This window comes from Patiria miniata, unplaced genomic scaffold, assembly GCF_015706575.1.
Source record: "Patiria miniata isolate m_02_andy unplaced genomic scaffold, ASM1570657v1 HiC_scaffold_20, whole genome shotgun sequence".
In the NCBI taxonomy this organism is placed as follows: Eukaryota; Metazoa; Echinodermata; class Asteroidea; order Valvatida; family Asterinidae; genus Patiria; species Patiria miniata.
In genome coordinates, this window is record NW_024037059.1 from 29,243,442 (window position 1) to 29,264,601 (window position 21,160).

Sequence of the window (21,160 nt, forward strand, 5' to 3'; positions counted from 1 at the left end):
GAAATTGCACCAAGGCAAATGATCGAGAGCACCAAGGCAAATTATGGAGGAAACCAATGTACATGAGGACACCAAAAAAGCAAAAAAAATACCCCACCTTGTCTGTTCAATCCAAGCTTGAAAAAAAAAAGCGGCGTCCCCGCGTCAATTCCGGAACTTTGGTCTGACTAGAGACCGAATGGCTTTTTTTTTGGCCTTATATCGGTGATTTAATATTTCTTAAATTATTACCATCGTCCTTTTCTTTATTTACACAAACTGAAGGAATTTTAAATCACTCACGTGTATCATTAACAGTCCTTTCAATTATGGCTGCCCCAATGGTTTTGAAAACTGAATTGTATCAGTTTGGAAGCGAATTAGAATTTCTCAAGTTGCCCAATGTGTTCAAATCACATTTATTTGAAAATTTCAAAACGATGGCATGAAAACATGTCTACAGTCCATTCATTTGAATTCACATTTGTTTGCGCAACGATGAATCTGTACCCTAGTTGCTTTGTAAAATTTCATTTTTCGAATAAATTAATTATTGGTGTTGTAGGTAAAGGAAAAATAACTCTCACAATATTTTTCTTTGTGATATATTGATTGGGATTTTATAACAACTTTAAGCAATCTAACTTCATAACAGGAACCGGGGAGGGGTGGGCATACACCTGTCACAATATGTGACAGTGGGGTACCCCCATGTCCGTATAATATACACACCCTAGACTATTGCTGTGACCCCCCCCCCCCCGATATCTCCAAAGAATTCCTGAGATTCTGGTAACACAATGACCAACACAAAAGACGGGGGGAGGGGGTCCCTCTGTCACATATCTTGCTACATAATTGTGCGTGGTCAGGTGACCTGCACGTGACTGTGATGGAATGAACCGACATGCACCGACCTGAAACTAATGTTTCAACTTGGATAAGCGGGAATCATGGGTCGAGTGAGGGTTAAGGGTAGCATCGATTTAAAACAGGGGTCTTCACAACCTCGTCCCCAGGGTGTCGAACAGTACGCGCCCATCACTACCTGCTCTCTCACCCTGGTATTGGATCATTTGCATGTGCAAGATTTTTGAACACGTATGCAAATGAGGAACAGTCTGGTGCCTGGATATGCGTTACATTAGCACTTCTGTTTTGCCTCAGCCCATGGTAGATTCTCGCTGAGTTGCTTGTAGCATTTGTCACCCCCACTGGCTCCAAGCAGGAGGACACGCCCCTCTAATGGAGGCCTCACACCTCTCATTACCACCAGTGCATCTGATCATAAGACAAAGGCTTATCAAGCCACAGGTGTAACGTTTAGGCAACATCATTTAAACTGTTACCAGACTGGTTCCGCGTGTAGACCCATCCTCCCACACCCTCAATTGCCCCAAAGATGCCAATATCCCAATCGTCTTCACCGCTATGGTCATAGCCTCGTGGTTTATATTAAAGAATTTCGTACTCGGCGAGTATAATGCAGCTCATTTCTTAATAGCTTTTTCCGAGTTGCCTATTATTTCTGGCCTTCACAAGCGCCATCCATGCGTAGCTTTACATTTTTCATCAAATTTGTATTTACCGTAGTTACCATGACAACGATCTGTGTACAGTTGCCAAAAAAAACATTTTAAGCCAGGAGGTAGATGATTTATTGGCAAATTCTGTAATTGACTGCAGTCCTGTGGCTTCTATGAATAGAGTACGCAGCTTTACAAAACAGATTCTGTTTATAGTGTGGTTGTTGTTGTTGTTGTTGTTGTTGTTTAGGGCAGTAAGCATGTTTTCCGGAACGAAGTCAGTTGTTTCTCTATGTGTTATTTTGAAATTGGCAGTAGCTGGCAAAGTTTTGAATTAGTTCAAGAATGTGTTTTTATAATTTTGTCCGCGATTTTGGGGACAAATTGGCACTAGCTGGCGGAGTTATGATTCGGAAAACGGGCAGATTTCTAGATTTCTCGTTGGCAAAAGTGTGCGGGTAAGATGCCCAAACAAAATAGTAAAACAGACGAACTTCATATTCATTAAAACGGGTATTTCTTTCTATGCAAAAGGAATGTGTTGCTTTTATTCCAGGAACATTGACTTTCATTCGGATTGTATTTGTCGCGTGTAAAAGACTTTATTGTTTCGGTCAGTTTCGGGCTGGCACCATATTTCAATAGGGGGCGCTGTTCAAATGCGACGATTATATGCACTAGATTACAGAATGATGTACCGTATTTTGAACAGGCTGACGTTGTACCAGTGTAATTTTTTTGGAGGGTGTCGGGGGGGGGGGGGGTTCGACTTATTTTTTTTGGAATGTGTATGAAAATTTTTTTTGTGGACAGAGCTGGGGTTTTTTGACCCCCATTAACCCCCCCCCCCCCCCTGGATCCGCGCCTGGCGCGGCTGGTATAAGACGTAATCGGCGGGTTGCGACAAATCTAACGACTTGACGATTGCGTTCTCGCACTGTTGCGCAAGCCGCGTAATGCGTATGCAGTGCGTTTTTGCGGTGAGATCCAATCAGGCTTGCAGACGGCTTTAATTCCAAATTTTGTCTGTATTTTGTTCGACGGTTTCTCGTGAATATTTCAGTGTTTGTGCCTGTGTTGCTAGTCGGTATGCGCTGCCACTCAGTACGGTGTTAAACAATGAAGACGTATTAAAGGGCCACTTAGTCCTGAAATCCCCGAACATTTCACGTTATGAATTGTTTACTTATCCTATTTCATTACAAACATCTGGTTGAAAGGAAACCAACCTAAAATGTTCTATCCAGCAAAATGTATTATTGAATTCAGTCGTCGTTTGTATTTGGTGTGGCTATGGCAACGATGATTACTGTTGCCATGGTAACGGACTGAAACACTGTTGACAAGTGCAACACGTTGCTCATATTGCTGTTCCATAGCGCGGAGTTGTCATTTCGAGCCAGCCAGTGATTCTCGCCGTTTCACAGCCAAGTCCGGTCTCAGAAATATTGACACTTTGTAAACTTGAGTGACTGAAAAGCGAACGTTTCGAATTGTCCGCTCATCATGGCGTTTGTGTCCGAGTTCTTTGCCATTGTGGTTGCCGTTTTATCGATGAGGGCCCTCTCTGATTCAGATTTCTGCCCCTCTCGGTCCCCTGTCAAATCCTCTTGCCCGCCAGAGTGGCAATTGTGGGGGAGCGCGTGCTATCGACTCACTTCCTCAAAGTATAATTGGGAAGACGCCAAGACAGCTTGCCAAGACGTGGGAGGCAAGATGGCCGCTCCTCGCTCGCTCGAGGAACTGAACTTTATGGCAGAACTGGCACGAAAGGAGGTAGGTGAATACTACGCCTGTATTGCTTGCAATGACAGAGATGTTGAAGGAACTTGGGAGTGTGACGGTCAGGAGGGAGGCGAGCCCTTCTTGGTATGGGATGCTGGGCAACCAGATAATTACGGAGGCAATCAAGATTGTGTTCATAACCGCACGTTTTAATGACACGATGGATGATGCATACTGTGGGGATCTGTTGAGGGTTGTTTGTGTTCGTCATGCAGCTTGTGCTCGTCTCCCAACCCAACCCCGTCAATACTGCGTCTCTACCGACACTCACGGTCGCATTCTCAACTCAACCTGCCTCCTCGACCAAAACATCCGGGAGTTTATCACCGAGGGCGTGGTCGCCTGTGGCACAGCCTGCGCCAAGGAGCCCGGATGCCGCTCCTTCAACATCAAGAAAACCGAAGGAGGGAAGAAGATATGCCAGCTGAACAACAGCACAAGCTCCGAAGATAAGGACAAGTTTCAGAAGACCGATTACTTCTGTATGTACTCTGAGGTGTGCTTTGGTTAATCAGTAACTGGAACCGAGAAGATGCACTCTACAAACTTAAACTTGTACACTGACTAAAAAAAAAAAAATCGAATTTGGTTCTTGAAAACCGGATGACAAAATATTCGCAAGACACTTGTTCTTAATATTAAGATCACGTGGCATTTCTTTCTTCCTTTTTTTTTTGTTCTGAAGAGGAAAAAAAGCTTGGGATATACTTTGAAGTAAAGAAGATGAATATTCTGTTCTTTTTGTGAACACGACAAGGATTGGATTGAAAGCTTTTTGAACTGATGAAAATCGTTGGAAGTTTTTTCCCCAGCAAATTAAATAACAACTTTGAAGCGTTAATGCATTGTACATTCGCAGGTAGTTCTAGTTTTTGCAATGTTTGCATTTTTTCAGCAACAAAAATATAAGATCGATTAGGCCAAAAAAAAATAAGTCGGTCTCTGGTCAGCGCGCGCGTCGATTTTAATCATGCGCGTCGATCTTTTTTTTCCCCAAAATGTTCCGCGGTAGCTCCAACAGCGCCCTCTATTGCCGCACCTCCTCATTTTTTTTTTAACCAAAGAGCACCAAGGAATGGGAAATTGCACCAAGGCAAATGATCGAGAGCACCAAGGCAAATTATGGAGGACACCAATGTACATGAGGACACCAAAAAAGCAAAAAAATACCCCACTTTGTCTGTTCAATCCAAGCTTGAAAAAAAAAAAAGAAGCCGCGTCCCTGCGTCAATTCCGGAACTTTGGTCTGACCAGAGACCGAATATTTTTTTTTTTGGCCTTATATCGGTGATTTAATATTTCTTAAGTTATTACCATCGTCCTTTTCTTTATTTACACAAACTGAAGGAATTTTAAATCACTCACGTGTATCATTAACAGTCCTTTCAATTATGGCTGCCCCAATGGTTTTGAAAACTGAATTGTATCAGTTTGGAAGCGAATTAGAATTTCTCAAGTTGCCAAATGTGTTCAAATCACATTTTTTTGAAAATTTCAAATCGTTGGCATGAAAACATGACTACAGTCCATTCATTTGAATTCACATTTGTTTGCGCAACGATGAATCTGTACCCTAGTTGCTCTGTAAAGTTTCATTTTTCGAATAAATTAATTATTGGTGTTGTAGGTAAAGGAAAAATAACTCTCACAATATTTTTCTTTGTGATATATTGATTGGGATTTTATAACAACTTTAAGCAATCTAACTTCATAACAGGAACCGGGGAGGGGTGGGCATACACCTGTCACAATATGTGACAGTGGGGCACCCCCATGACCGTATAATACACACACCCTAGCCTATTGCTGTGACTCCCCCCCCCCCCCGATAGTTGTCGCCCATCGCCCATCCCCACTCCCCCCACGTCCCCACCCCTCGCCGGATCCATCTTAGGTTGTTGAATGATTTATCAGAACATCAGTGTCTTTGTCTTGGGGTTATGATGCTATATATCATAGCCATTCAACTATTTCTTTTGTTATGGTGCCATCTCGTTGGAGATTGGAAGATCAGATACATAAATTGACGGGAAAAGTGCAGATGTCAAGTCGCAGCCTGACTGTAATTTTATTCCCTGGCAGACTGCAGATCACAATTTGTCTGTTTTAATCGGGTTGGCGCAGAAGTTCTTCCTGGCCTTTCACCTCCATGGCCCGAGTTCAATTCCTGGCCAGGTCCACATGTGGATTGGGTTTTCAGTCTTCCCATGGGGCTGCCGTTCAAATCGGACTATCATGGACAGTATCGGACAAAATTGGTGCTCTTCAATCCGGCAAATTTGCCGACGGGGCTGATGTTGCCGACAAGACAACGATTTTGCCGACAAAAACGATTAAGGGGGGGGGGGGGGGGGAGGGGGAGGGGGTCATATCCTCCATGCCCCCCCCCCCTCCTTTTTCCCCCTGTGGAGTCGTCATGATCTCTAAACAGAAAAAAATTATGTCTACGGGCTCTTAACATGAACTATTATATTGGAGAAAAACCCCTGAAAACTAAGGAAGCTCCTTCGTCTTTGTTTAAAACATTTCACTGCCCACTGCCTGCCAATTAAGTTATCACAATGCTCTCTACAAAGTAAAGGCACACAACAGCGTGAAGTCATGCCTGAGAGCCTTCACGGATGTCACATAAAAGTAATACATGTAATTGGACATTGTCACCACTATATGTATGACGCCCCATTACCACAATGCGTGACAATGCCAAATGATGCCACCAGTAAATTTCAATTAACTTGGAGCAATAACCGACCCCCGCACAAATTAGCCTGGAACATTAAATTCCGGTGTCTCAAAGAACACAACAAATCTCCCAATTACTACAGTATACCCATTCATGATTGTTTTTGCAAATTTAGCCCCCCGATCGCCTCATTCCTGGGCTGGTGCTGCACTTTTTTATAGCGGCAATGAATAATAATTGCCTTATATTGAACATTTTGTGTTCCCAGACACAAAACCGCATGACCTTCACTTCCGGTGTTACCGGAAGTGCAATAAAAACTGAATATAACTCAAAAGCGGAAGCATTTTACTACAGACACATATATTATGAAAGTGTTTAGTGAGGAATGCCAGACACAAAAAACCAGTGTGATGACGTCATCATCCGAAAGGGCGCCCCCTAGCGGCACATAAAATATTGTTTCTTTTCTTTACTTTTAAAACCATGGGTTCAAATTCTACCAAATCGACCCTTGATATTCTTTGATTAACCACAGATAACTTGGCAAGGTTTCAAACTCATGACGTCATCAGACTGGAAGTTACTTTTATGAGAATTTGCCAACGACCATATTTTAAATTTAATTTCTCTCATTATTATACACAAATATATTATTTATTTGAAATGAGCATTTGCCGCTTGAAAAGAAGCTAAAATTAATTTCACAAAGGCATCAACTATTTATAATGGCAATTATGTCGCTTTGCCTGTGGAAACCGTTAAAGGCAATATACAATATTTGCAAACATAAGAAAACAAAATTTGAAATTAATAACGAAATATCCTACTTGACTGCAATTGAATAATAGTCTTAAGCATCCTGAGAATTCGAGGCACATCAAATTTTGTGTATCAATAAGCCTCTGTACTAATGACGTCACACTTTATTAGATTTGAGACTATCATCATAAGATGTGATTTTTGCGTCGGGGTGATGTATATCAAATTTAGGTTTTGCCCTTCACCGACGTATAAACACTGTATACTCAGTGTGTTACCTCCCGAGTGAAAGTTGGAGAGAATTTTTTTTGAGACGTCACACTTTGTTTACATGTGCACTTTCCTATGGAGCCAGTGGGGCCTACGGTCCACTGAGCACCATAGAAAAGCACACACGTAAACGGAGTGTTACGTGATTATGACGGAGGCTTATTTCCACCGTCTAAGTTCCGCTTTGTTTTCATGCAGTTGGCATTCTTTGTTGCTATTTTCAATACTTTTTTTGTCGTTCTGGCAAGAGTGACAGATTTAGGCAGTACCACACAACGGCTGTTAAATTTTACTGCAAACTACACAAGTAAAGACCACTATACAGTAATATAAGTGTTTATGAAATCGTACGATAAAACGATTATAATCAGTTTTTCAATTCAATTCAATATAACATTTATTCATATCCAACCAAGAACAAAATATGTACATGAAAGGAAAAATAAATGTAGATTTGGTATCAATCGTTCTCTTGAAGTGTTTAACGAGTTCAATTCTGATTCCCTACTTGGTTGTGCTACCACGTAGTATTCCTCGCTTACTTGTTTAAATTCGACATATGAACGTTTCATCATTTCGACATTATATTTAGCCTTCCACCCAACCATGACTACTAAAATGTCCTGCAGTTTTTGGTGGTAACTGGCGAAGGTATATAAAGCTGAATCCTGCAACTGACTGAGTTTTTATTCCGTAGTTATGAAGCAAATTGAAGCCGTGGAAATTGTCCAGATGTTTGACCAAAAATCCCTTCCCAACAGTTCTTCTATCATTATGGTTGGCACACAAACTCAAGCATTTTTCATACGTTTTTTTTGCAGAACGTTTCAGTAGCAAACCGCAGGGAGGCAATGGAAGAATCAACAGTTTTCATTTCAATTTGCGTCCTCACTCAACTTGTACCAAATTCAGTCATGCGGGTACATACGTGTGAGTATTTTGGAACTAATTGCCTGAAGGTAGAGAGTAGGTCATTTGCAGCTATCCGAAAAGAAACAGACTATTTGCAGCTATCCGAAAAGAAACAGACCAAATTTTGTTGAAAAGCTTACTTTGTTTTAGAGATAGCAATGGCACCAAACTCCCTGTTAGTGGAATGCTGTCATTTTGAAGATAACAATGAAATAAGGCAATTTGCAAAGATGCGCCAAGTGACACATTTTTGGAAATGTCCGTTAGTAGGCTAGTTGGTTTGTAATTGGGCGAATCCGTGAATGGGTAAGTGATGCGCGCAAGCGTTGACACGACGCACACGCGCGCGCGGTTGCTGTTACTCGTAGGTTCAGTGCGTGACATCACATAGCTACAATCGGCTGAATGAGAACGTGTCCCGAATGCAGATTTTGGGCGCAATTTAAAACATGACTTTGCAACTTTCGAATTGAAATCGAGATCCTAGAATATTGTTTTCTCGGAATATACAGCATTCACAGACCTAAAACTTCATCAGGTTAGTTGTTGAGCACCCATCTTTAGATTTTGAGAACTTTTGTTGCTTCAAACGAAGAAATGTGCACAAATGACAAAATAATGATCTACTCTACCTTCAAGATCTAAATTGTATCCTATTTGTTTCCGTCTGTCAGCTGTTTATAAATTGATTTTAATATTAAAAATTGAAAGAAAAATAAAAACACTTAATGAAAATATATTATTATTGGGGGTGGTGGGGGGTTTGTGGGTTTTATTGCTTTAAAATGATTGTATCGCAGATAAGCCAAAACGTCCTGTTTGTGTAGTATTCAGCTATGTTTACTGTCCGATTTCTGGCAAAGATAAGCTGATGTGAAAAGCTGAAATCATCTGTCAAAAACATAAATGCAGTTTCGTTTTGATACCTAATCATGGTGTATGCACCGAGAACGATCCGGACGTAGTATTTTCTTTGCTGTAAATGTCGCGTGTGTGATCTCGATAAACAATAATGCGCAGGCAGGAATCCAGAGGGGGGGGGGGGGGGGGGGTTGTTCAAGTGGTTAGGGGGTCACCCCCCCCCCCCCCACAGCTTGGACTCGATTTGTTTCATAAAAATACATAAAAACAATCATGTGAACCCCCCACCCCCGCTCCGACACCCGAAAATAATTATACTGGTAATAATGTCCGCCTGTGCCCAAAATTCGGAGAGAGCCAGCTGTGTTTTATTACGGGGGTATTTGTACACTATTCTATGATATAGTGTTAATGATGGTCGGATTTGAACAGCGCCCCCATTGAAAGTATAGTACGAGGCCCCCCATCTGATTGATTGCAGTAACACTAGTTAAAGACCCCGGTGAGATGCAGTAGTTCAGCCCTCAACGTTGGAGCACTATTTTCATGACACTCTTCTGGAGCTAGTTCGACACCTAGAAATCACTTCACGCTTTGGGGATTTGGCTGAACCGATGCTTCGCCTTGTCTACTCTAAGTGTGAATGCGAACCTACGTTGTTCAATCTTCTTGACTTCTTTGATTCTGCTTGCTTGAGTTTTGTCTCTCATGTTTATACATCTTGCTTGCTTAATTGATATGCTTTCTGAAGCTGTCATTAATGGTGCTGTTTCTTTTGTTGAAGCCAATTAATGGCACACAGATGAACTCGTTACCATACTTTGGTGATTCTAATTTAGAAGTAAACATTTCAATGCTAAAATGTACTAAACCTCGTTGTTGATCAATTTTAATCAAATCTCGTTGTCGTCGGTAGATTTGTATTTAAAATTGCAGCTGTGGTGCTGGCTACTGCTGGGCGTTTGCAGATAACGGCAGCGCGATCCTCACATTTTACATCATTCCAAACACCACTATCTGTCACCACCGCACAGTCTTCTCTGTGGCCGTTGTTAGGTTCACCCCGCCCCCAGTCGGTGTACACCACATCGGTAGTACCATCCCGACACTCCCACGAACCTATTATGCACAACACGGAGAATAATCCATTCAATATCGCTTATTGAAGAAAGGTGAAGATTTTGTTTTGAATGATTGTTCGAATTTCAGATTTGTTTTTCGTGAAATTACAGAAAACTACTCACAAAAAAATGAGCACTGCGAAAATTACTGTTGGAGTCTTCAAAATACTCTGAACATCTTTAAAACAATGTCTCTTTCCATAACCTTTTGAAGTAAATCAGTCAGGATTAATAAAAGTCTCAGTTACGAAAAGAGTTTTTTAAATAGATATTTTATCTTCATCTTAGTTTTTGCTGTAACATTTTCAACAACTTCATTTAAATATGTGATTAATTTCTAAACGTGATCATTTTCGTTTTCTTGGAGCCAGCAATAAAGTGATGATGAGTAAACAAGGCATATACAGTGGCGCACGCAGGATTTGGTTTGGGGGGGCTCACAGTTTTTTTTTGTTAGAAGTTAAATTTTTTCAAAAAATTTTGCCCACAATTTTGGGCTGCAGAAAAAAAATTGGTGTTTTTTTTGTGGGGGCTGACTATTTTGACGTTGGTGGCGCCACTTACACCCCTATTATACTACTCGAAAATAGGCCTCTATAGGTTCTCCCGAAGGAATTCAGTTTCCTCCTGAGACTGTGGCATGACCAAGACGCTTCCCATCTTGATGCACTCCTGTTTTGCCTCAGCCCATGGTAGATTCTCGCTGAGTTGCTTGTAGCATTTGTCACCCCACTGGCTCCAAGCAGGAGGACACGCCCCTCTAATGGAGTCCCACACCTTTGATTACCACCAGTGCATCTGATCATAAGACAAAGGCTTATCAAGCCACAGGTGTCACGTTTAGGCAACATCATTTAAACTGTTACCAGACTGGTTCCGAGTGTAGACCCATCCTCCCACACCCTCAATTGCCCCTAAGATGCCAATACCCCAATTGTCTTCACCGCTATGGTCATGGCCTCGTGGTATTTATTAAACGCTGCATCACAAAAAAGAATTTCGTACTCGGCGAGTATAATGTAGCTCATTTCTTAATAGCTTTTCCTGAGTTGCCTATTATTTCTGGCCTTCACAAGCGCCATCCATGCGTAGCTTTACATTTACCATGACAACGATCTGTGTACATTTGCCAAAAAAAAAACATTTTAAACCAGGAGGTAGATGATTTATTGGCAAATTCTGTAATTGACTGCAGTCCTGTGGCTTCTATGAATAGAGTACGCAGCTTCACAAAACAGATTCTGTTTATCGTGTGGTTGTGGTTGTTGTTGTGGTTGTTGTGGTTGTTGTGGTTGTTGTGGTTGTTTACGGCAGTGAGCATGTTTTCCGGAACGAAGTCGGTTGTTTCTCTATGTGTTATTTTGTTATTTTCAAATTGGCATTAGCTGGCAGAGTTTTGAATTAGTTCGAGAATGTGTTTTTATAATTTTGTCCGCGATTTTGGGGGACAAATTGGCACTAGCTGGCGGAGTTATGATTCGAAAAACGGGTGGATTTCTAGATTTCTAGTTGGCAAAAGTGTGCGGGTAAGATGCCCAAACAAAATAGTAAAACAGACGAACTTCAAATTCATTAAAACGGGTTTTTCTTCCTATGCAAAAGGAATGTGTTGCTTTTATTCCAGGAACATTGACTTTCATTCGGATTGTATTTGTCGCGTGTAAAGACTTTATTGTTTCGGTCAATTTTTTTTTAATATTAGTTGATGATTTCTCATGAAATTTAATTTCAAAATTTAAAATATCATGAGAAATCACCTGGTATTTCTCGGGTTATTGCTAGATAATAAGTGTTTTAATGCCCAAGTGTTTTATTTTTCAATGAACGTTGACTTTCATTCGGATTGTATTTTTCGGCGTAAACATCGTATCTCCCAAAGTTACAGCAGATTGACAACCTATAAATGGATAAATAGCTCAAATTCCCCCAAACTATCAATGTGTATTCCAAGTAGGTCATGTTGCATTGCATTTCAATGAAGGATCCTAAAACAGTTGCCGAACTAAAGTTTTTCCATGCAGTACTCACTAGACGCCCCAGCATCGCATTCAATGTCAGACTTTCTATTTTCACTTTTCCATCCGTGGCGTTTTCTGAGCTGAATTTGCATCTATTTGGAAGGAATTATTACATTATAACGCTATCCGTGAATTGTCATTCGCATGCACGGGACCTGTCTTTTCCCATAAAAAAAGAGGAACTGGAGTCCGATACGAACATCAAAAAAGGCTTCTCCATGCAGACATTTCTCGGCGGTTGTGCACTGTACCCCGACTCGTTTACGTGAAAAAAACGATACGGGCCTTCGGGACGCCCGTCTGTTACAACTGATAATGTAATAACCAACGGATAACGTATCAGCAGCCGATAATGTCACACGTTATACATGTATGAGTAGGAATTTTGTCACCAATAAAACCGAGGGTTTGTGCTAATGATTACCAAAAAGACACAGAAGGCCATAGACAGGAATCCAATTAGTTAATGATTGGTGGGATAATAAAGTAGCAATTACGAGCAAAGTATGCAATTACTCAAAGGTTCCACTCTTTGTCAAGTAATTTGGTATGTGCTCGGCGAGGCGTTTATCATTTATAATAAAATGGTGGCTAATTCCTTTCGATGGGAAACTGTTTAACCTTGCATTAGTGTAGACTTGATGACAAGTCGTTAGATAGTCATATTTTGTCCGTGAACTTCAGTCGAACTCCATCGGCGCGGCTGGTATCAGACGTAATCGGCCGGGTTGCGACAAATATAACGACTTGACGATTGCGTTCTCGCGCTGTTGCGCAAGCAGCGTAATGCGTATGCAGTGCGTTTTTGCGGTGAGATCCAATCAGGCTTGCAGACGGCTTTAATTCCACATTTTGTTTGTATTTTGTTCGACGGTTTCTCGTGAATATTTCAGTGTAAATGATGTGCTGGTGTTGCCAATCGGTATGCGCTGCCACTCAGTACGGTGTTAAACAATGAAGACGTATTAAAAGGGCCACTAAGTCCTGAAATCCCCGAACATTTCACGTTATGAATAATTTGTTTACTTATCCTATTTCATTGCAAACATCTGGTTGAAAGGAAACCAACCTAAAATGTTCTATCCAGCAAAATGTATTGTTGAATTCAGTCGTCGTTTGTATTTGGTGTGGCTATGGCAACGATGATTACTGTAGCCATGGTAACGGACTGAAACTCTGCTGACGAGTGCGACACATTAATTGCTCATATTGCTGTTCCACAGCACGGAGTTGTCATTTCGAGCCAGCCAGTGATTCTCGCCGTTTCACAGCCAAGTCCGGTCTCAGAAATATTGACACTTTGTAAACTTGAGTGACTGAAAGGCGAACGTTTTGAATTGTCCGCTCATCATGGCGTTTATGTCTGGATTGTTTGCCATTGAGGTTGCCATTTTATCGATGAGGGCCCTCTCTGAGTCAAATTTCTGCCCGTCTCGGTCCCCTGTCAAATGCTCTTGCCCGCCAGAGTGGCAATTGTGGGGTAACGAGTGTTATCGCCTCACTCCTTCAAACTATAATTGGGATGACGCCAAGAAAGTTTGCCAAGACATGGGAGGCAAAATGGCCGCTCCTCGCTCACTTGAGGAACTGAACTTCATGGCAGAACTGGCACAAAAGGTGGACAATCAATACTACGCCTGGATTGCTTGCAATGACAAAGACGTTGAAGGAACGTGGGAGTGTGACGGTCAGGAAGGAGGCGAGCCCTTCTTGGTATGGGCTGATGGGCAACCAGATAATTGGGGAGGCAATCAAGATTGTGTTGCAATAACCGCACGGCACAATCACAAGATCAAGATGGATGATGGTCGCTGTGATAACTATAAATGGGCATTTTGTGTTCATCAGGCAGCTTGCACTCATCTCCCAACCCAACCCCGTCAATACTGCCTCTCTACCGACACACACGGCCGCATTCTCAACTCAACCTGCCTCCTCGACCACAACATCCGGGAGTTTATCACCGAGGGCGTGGTCGCCTGTGGCTCAGCCTGCGCCAAGGAGCCCGGATGTCGCTCCTTCAACATCAAGAAAACCGAAGGAGGGAAGAAGATATGCCAGCTGAACAACAGCACAAGCTCCGAAGATAAGGACAAGTTTCAGAAGACTGATTATTTCTGCATGTACTCAGAGGTGTGCCTTGGCAAGTCATGACAATAATGGAACAATTTCAAAGATGCACTCTGCGAACTTGTGAATTCAGATTTCGTTCCGATGATAACATTCGCGAGACACTTGTTCTTGTCTTTACATCACGTAGCAACTATTTCATTTGTTTTTGTTCGTTCGTTCTGAAACGAAAACACAGCTTCGGAGATACTTTGAAGTAAAGAATATACATGTAAATACTTTGCTCTTTTTGCGAACATGAAAAATGATTGGATTGAAAGCATTTTGAACTGATGAAAATCGTTGGATTTCTTTCCATAGATTGCATAACAGATTTAAAGCGCTAATGCATTGTACATTCGCAAGTAGTTCTTGTTTTTGCAATGTTTGCATTTGTCAAAACCGACAACAAAATATTGTAGATCAATTTTATCGTTTATTTCATGTTTCTTAAATTATTACCATCGCCATTTTCTTTATTTACACTAAAAAAAAGGAATTTTTAAATCACTCATGCACGTGTATCATAAACAGCAACATTCTTTTCAGTAATGGTTTTGAAGACTGATTTTTATCGATTTTGAAGGCAGCTACAATTTCTTAAGTTGTTCGACAGTCATGTACAAATCATTTTTTTTTGAAAATTTCAAATCGTTGGCACGATAACATGAACATTATATTTTACATACAGCGGTGAATCTGCATCCTGTTGCTTTGTAAGAACCTATTTTCGAATAAATGTCATTATTGGTGTTGTAGGTAAAGGACATCATAGCTGTCATAACGTGTTATTGTTTGTGATGAACTTATCGGAACTTTATAGTAAGTTTTAAAATGGACGTGGTCAGGTGACCTGTCTGGAGAATGCGATACCCGAGTACAGAGCATAATGTTCGGGTTTTTGCCGAAGTTTGTAGCAGGATTTCAACTCTTTCTTTTCTCATAATTTAGAGCCCCTGGGGCAGTTTATTACCGGTTGAATTCCCACAACCATGAGCAGGAAGCAATTAGTATCACTTGACTGAATGACTTAACCTTTGCCTTAACCCTTGGGTGTCACATTTACTTATGTCCAGAAATGAAACAATTTTTTTTCTTCATTTTTTGATCATTGAAATTGTCCCACATAAACTGGAAATCATGAATTATTGGGCTGTACATGTATATAATGTGGCTGTATACGTGTGTGTCTAGAGACGATGGCCTCGAGTGGCCACCTGTGGTTCAGCAAACTGCTGTATGGGATTAACCTTCTGTTACAGTGGGCCGAGTAAAACATAAACAACAAAGTCCTGGTAACTGGTATTGAAAAGACATTGGCTTTTACAAGGCAAAATCACCTCATGCATCGTGCACGAATGATGAACTTCGACGACAGATAGACAATTTTGAAACCCCCAAAAAATTATGCAACTAAAATTAAGTTTAAGGGTCAGTTTTATTATAACTGACTACTAATTGCACCTAACAATGTAAACCCATGCAGTATTGACACTTGGGGTGCGTTCGAGCGTGTTACTCTTGCTACTCCTGAGTGCAGGAAAATGTTGCGTGCGCATATACTCTCGGTGCAGGAGTATACTCCAGGTGTCACGGTCTCACTTCTCCGGCGTGCTAGCTTCTCCGCAGAGGGAAATTTCGCCTAAACACGCATGCGCAAGTTGCGCAGTAGCGTACATTTCGCCAACTTTATTGTGTGCTGAGTCCTTTGGGGTTGTACGGGTGCACGTGAGATCTTTTGATATTTGTATGTACAAATGTATACGTTACAAGGTACCAGTCGAATCCAGAATTTTCATGGCGCGCGGAACTCCCAATACACTGTACACATGTAAAGATGTGAAGGATACACATGGTTGCAAAAAAAAATACAACCACGAACGAGCAAGGAACACAGACCTTTCACAGACCAAGGAGCCATGCACAGACCAAGGAGTTCGTTCTTAATTATTCTTCCATACACACACGTACACGCCCACGCTGTTGCACGGACCATGGAATGACCCAAGCAAAATACTCCAGTCCTCTCTAAGCTTGACCCACAGGAGTGCTCAATTATCCGCCGCATTCACCCGGAGAATCCAGCACGCCGGAGAAGTGAGACCGTGACACCGGTATGACGGAGAGCATACACTTGCTAACCCGCAGGTCATATTCCTGCCGTTCGTGCGCTCAGGAGTATACTCGCGTTAACACGAGTAGCACGCTCGAACACACCCTTAGTGTTGACAAGGGCGGAGCAAGAACCACTGGGTGCCCCTTTGACTCTAGGGGGCGCTCTTTACCCCTTTTTATGCCCCGCGGCGAAGCCGAAGGGGCATACTGTTCCCGCCTTGTCCTTCCGTGGGTGGGTGGGTGGGTGGGTGGGTGTGTCCGGACAAATCTTGTCAGCACGATAACTTGAGAAATACTTAACATATGAACTTCAAATTTGGTCTGTGTATTGTTCTTGGTAATCATAAGAGGCCTATTGCATTTGGGGCCGAAAGGTCAAGGGTCAAGGTCACAATGGCTGAAACAATAGAAATTTTGTCAGCGCGATAACTTGAGAAATACTTTACATATGAACTTCAAATTTGGTTTGTGGATTGTCCTTGGCAATCCTGAGAAGCCTTTTGCATTTGGGACTGAAAGGTCAAGGGTCAAGGTCACAGTGGCTAAAACAAAAGAAATTTTGTCAGCGTGATAACTTGAGATATACTTTACATATGAACTTCAAATTTGGTTTGTAGATTGTCCTTGGCAATCCTAAGAGGCCTATTGCATTTGGGGCCGAAAGGTCAAGGGTCAAGGTCACAGTGGCTGAAACAATAGAAATTTTGTCAACGCGATAACTTGAGAAATACTTTACATATGAACTTCAAATTTGGTTTGTGGATTGTCCTTGGCAATCCTGAGAAGCCTTTTGCATTTGGGGCCGAAAGGTCAAGGGTCAAGGTCACAGTGGCTAAAACAAAAGAAATTTTGTCAGCGTGATAACTTGAGATATACTTTACATATGAACTTCAAATTTGGTTTGTGGATTGTCCTTGGCAATCCTAAGAAGCCTATTGCATTTGGGGCCGAAAGGTCAAGGGTCAAGGTCACAGTGGCTAAAACAAAAGAAATTTTGTCAGCGCGATAACTTGAGAAATACTCTACATATGAATTTCAAATTTGGTTTGTGTATTGTTCTTGGTAATCCTAAGAAGCCTATTGCATTTGGGACCAAAAGGTCAAGGGTCAAGGTCACAGTGGCTGAAACAATAGAAATTTTGTCAGCGCGATAACTTGAGAAATACTTTACATATGAACTTCAAATTTGGTTTGTGGATTGTCCTTGGTAATCCTAAGAAGCCTTCTGCATTTGGGGCCAAAAGGTCAAGGGTCAAGGTCACAGTGGCTAAAACAATCGAATCTTGTATTTATTCTGAGATCATAGGGATTAGGGATTAATTCATATAAAACCTACAGAAGACACTAATGCTGTCAATGAACATTCCATGTGACCAAGGTACATGTAAGTTGATGTTAAAAGAGTGGTGTTATGTCATGGGAACCGTCACGGTTGCGGGGCATTTGTGTTTGTAAACACACCTGACTTGTCTTATCTCTCATATTATTCATATTTCACAAATCCGTAGGGGTGACAGCGATTTCAAAACAGTAGTCCACTCGTCCTCTAGTTTAATTACTTACAAAAAAAACAATGGGGGGGGGGCATTGCTCCCATTGTTGGTCGAATACAAGTCTGGCTAGTCAGTTTCAAAATTATGACCCTCGTAGAGTGTGGACTTCTCTTTTTTTATGTTCATTTGTTATTTTATTATTATTCATTAAGTGTTATTCTATGCATATTTTTTAACTGCGACATTTATTATTTACTGCTAATCGCATCTGGCGCTTGACAAAGTAGACAATAGCGGTAAAATGAATTGAAGATATTACAATGGAAATATAATGGCCTGCACCTGTTGTCTGTTTAAAGATTTTGAAAAGGCTACATGAAATTTTAAAAATGCGTTAGCTTGAAAAATCCCACTTCTTCTCTCTTTTTTTTTTTTAAATATTTGTTTACCCCTCAGCCGAGAGGGTCGAGGGGTAATGTCATCGCCTACGGCGTCCGTTCGTCCGTATATGCCGTCAGGGCGGACGTCCGGGCAGCTAAGTTTCCGGATGACATCTTGAGTTAGCAATGTCGTATGGATTTGAAACTTCGGTAGGGGGTTGCCCTTGGGAGAAGGCAAGTTGGGATTGGTTTTGAAGTCAAAAGGTTGAAGGTCAAGGTCACCGTGGTGAGTTAAAGGTAGAGTCCATCATTTGTAATTTGTGCATTTTGTTCGTTTGAAGCAACAAAAGAGTTCAAAATCTAATGAAGGATACTGAGCAACTAACCTGATGAAGTTTCAGCTAAGCTTCAGCTGTACATTCCGAGAAAAACAGCATTCTAAGATCTCAATTTCAAATCAAAAGTTGCTGAATCATGTTTTGAATTGTTTTGAATTGCAACTATACGCGCGACGTCGCGCACTGATCCGACGAATTATAACAACCGCGCGCGCGTGTGCGTCGTTCGAATACTTGTGCGCGCTGCGCTGAATAACAAAACGAACTACTAATTTAAATTTTCCTACGGTGCTTCTTAAGAATCACCGTTGGAAATGCCTTCTTTCGTTGATTACTTTAAAATGACAGCTTCCCAGAAAGAATAATTTCACAGGGAGTTTAGTCTCCTTACTATCTTTCAACCAAGTTAGTTTTTCAACAATAATTACGCCAGTTACTTTTCGGATGGCTGCAAATGATGGACTCTACCTTTAAAGGTTAATGGTTTCCAGGTGATAACTTGAGTTAGAAATAAGATTTTGGTGTCACACTTCGGTAGGGGGTTGCCCTTGGGTACAGGCAAGTTGGAATTGGTTTTGGGGTCCAAGGTCAAGGTTACCGTGGTGAGTTAAAGGTTAATGTATTTGGCATGATAACTTAATTGAGTTTTTGCACCCGAGGCCTTGGTAATTGAAATATCAGCAACAGCCTTATTATTGCAAGTCTCACTTGATCAGGCGCGGATCAAGAGGGGGGGGGGGGGGGGGGGTCAACCCCCCAGCTCTGTCGAAAAACCAAAATTATCATACAAATACCAAAAAAAAATAAGTCGAGCCCCCCCTCCCCCGCGTGACACCCCCCAAAAAATTATACTGGTATAATGTCCGCCTGTTCAAAATACGGTACACCATTCTGCAATCTAGTGTTTATAATCGTTGAATTTGAACAGCGCCCCCTATTGAAATATGGCACCAGCAAAATGTTCAATATTCTGGCAATTTTTGGTGCTGAAATAGCTGTAACATTGAGGTTTCTGCCTGAAATGACATCACACTTTTGCTCATGAATATGTAAATTCGCATGAAAATGAAAAAGGACCCAAATACCCTTGAAAATGGCAAAATAAAAATTGAAATAAGGGTGAATAGGACACAAAGGTTTATTTTCAAGGATAGCATTAAACAAATTACATTGCATGGCCCTATAAAGTTGTACTGTTCATGGTTTTTTTAGTAATAATTCCAACTTCTCAACTAACTTGTAATTGTAGAGCACAGGGTGAAACTTAGAACAATACATTGCTTCAACATTAATTTACCATCGTCATCGTTTCGATATTCACAAGACATCTTGAATATGGATAACAAACAATTCAGGCAGTTTTTGCACAAACCTGTGGGTGTGGTTAACAAGTCAACTTTAAATCATCTGTTTTCTTCGGTATTTATCCGAATTATCTGACCATCGATTCGCATATGAATGCTCGTAATAATAAGAGTTATTTTTGCAAATAAAATTAAACTTTTAAACTTTAGCAGAAAAAAAGAAGAACAAATCATGTTGGAATTTCTTTCAGGGTACCAGTCAGCAGTCCAAGAGGAACGATTGTGATTGGACAGTGTTTGGAGTCGTTGGCCTGAAATCTCGATTCTGATTGGACAATTATATTGGCATCGTCATTATATTCATGTATAATGAAACTGAAATATCAAAAAGTGATTCCCAGAAATGTTCTTCATTCTGATAAGCTAACATGATTTGTGTGGTTTTTTTTCAATAAATTAGATTTTAAATTATCAATGCAACAACGTGTGAAAAGATTATACCACTGAATAATCGACATATAACAAGGAGCCTGAGAATCAACTGGATCATCATTCATACCCAAGTGCATGGCGAATATCAAAAATATTAATTCCCGTTTGACAAATACTCCTACCGATTGGCTGATGAGAATTCAACAGTTGCTTGATAGATAACGATAACAATTAACGCTTGTTAATGCTTAAAACCCTGACTTGGGGAGATATTAAACAAGAAGCATCGGTGGTTCAGTGGTAGAATTCTCGCCTGCCACGCGGGAGACCCGGGTTCAATTCCCGGCCGATGCAAGGTGGTTTTTTTTTTATTAATTCTTCTTTAAAGCTATTTCATTGCCACCCGTTTCGTAATAATTTGAATCTTGCATCATCAGAGTTGCGATGTCTAATTACAGGAGTTGGATGGGCGTAACTTTCAATATTTTCTTTCTGGACATTTTCACGATTGTAGCATTATTTGGGCAATTTCCCACACCTCGGCTTCGTTCTGGGTTAACTACTTAACACGCTACATTATTTATCAATCATTCCTCTTTAAATTCTACAAATTTATGTTATCTTTTTAGTTTCATCAGCATACGTAATTTTAATTCAGTGCACAATGTACTTCTTGTATTATCGTCTGGAAAGGGAATGTTTTGCTTTCGTGTCATGAAAGTTGACTCAAATTCGCCTTGTATTTTTCGCGCTTAACACGCTACACATTATTTCGGGTTATATTATTTTTAATTGTTTGACGATTTCTCTCCAATTTCAAACTCTTTGTGTTACCTATAACGACCAATCACAAGATTGATCAGTGTTTGGAGGCGTTGGCTTCTTTGTTTTGTGATGTTTGCAGATGTTGCTTATTACCTTTAAACATTTTTTAAGACTCTGCAGACCATGAACAGATCAGTAATTGAGGTAAAGTCCATTGCACATGGACACAAGTTCCTCATTCGTTTTGCTATTCATTTCATTCACTTTCACCCTTTTTGCAGTGAGTTCGTGCAGTGACCAGGACGTC

At 41.0% G+C, this 21,160-nt stretch overlaps 1 protein-coding gene, 1 non-coding gene and 1 pseudogene across 2 annotated transcripts; all 3 read left to right on the forward strand.

The window, feature by feature from the left end:
* Positions 1-2,774: 2,774 nt before the first annotated feature.
* LOC119729060 lies at positions 2,775-3,822 on the forward strand (annotated as a pseudogene).
* A 9,483-nt stretch (positions 3,823-13,305) lies between these two features.
* LOC119729364 (C-type lectin domain family 4 member M-like) lies at positions 13,306-14,132 on the forward strand. The gene has a single exon (XM_038201987.1). The coding sequence runs from the start codon at positions 13,316-13,318 to the stop codon at positions 14,069-14,071; it is 756 nt and encodes a 251-aa protein (XP_038057915.1). The 5' UTR covers positions 13,306-13,315; the 3' UTR covers positions 14,072-14,132.
* Positions 14,133-20,371: 6,239 nt separating this feature from the next.
* Trnag-gcc lies at positions 20,372-20,442 on the forward strand. The gene has a single exon. It is a non-coding gene; the product is annotated as a tRNA-Gly (tRNA).
* The last annotated feature ends 718 nt before the right edge of the window (positions 20,443-21,160 follow it).

Bases quoted from the DNA above. Each gene is read 5' to 3' on its own strand.
- LOC119729364 (XM_038201987.1), top strand. From the start codon at position 13,316: ATGAGGGCCCTCTCTGAGTCAAATTTCTGCCCGTCTCGGTCCCCTGTC.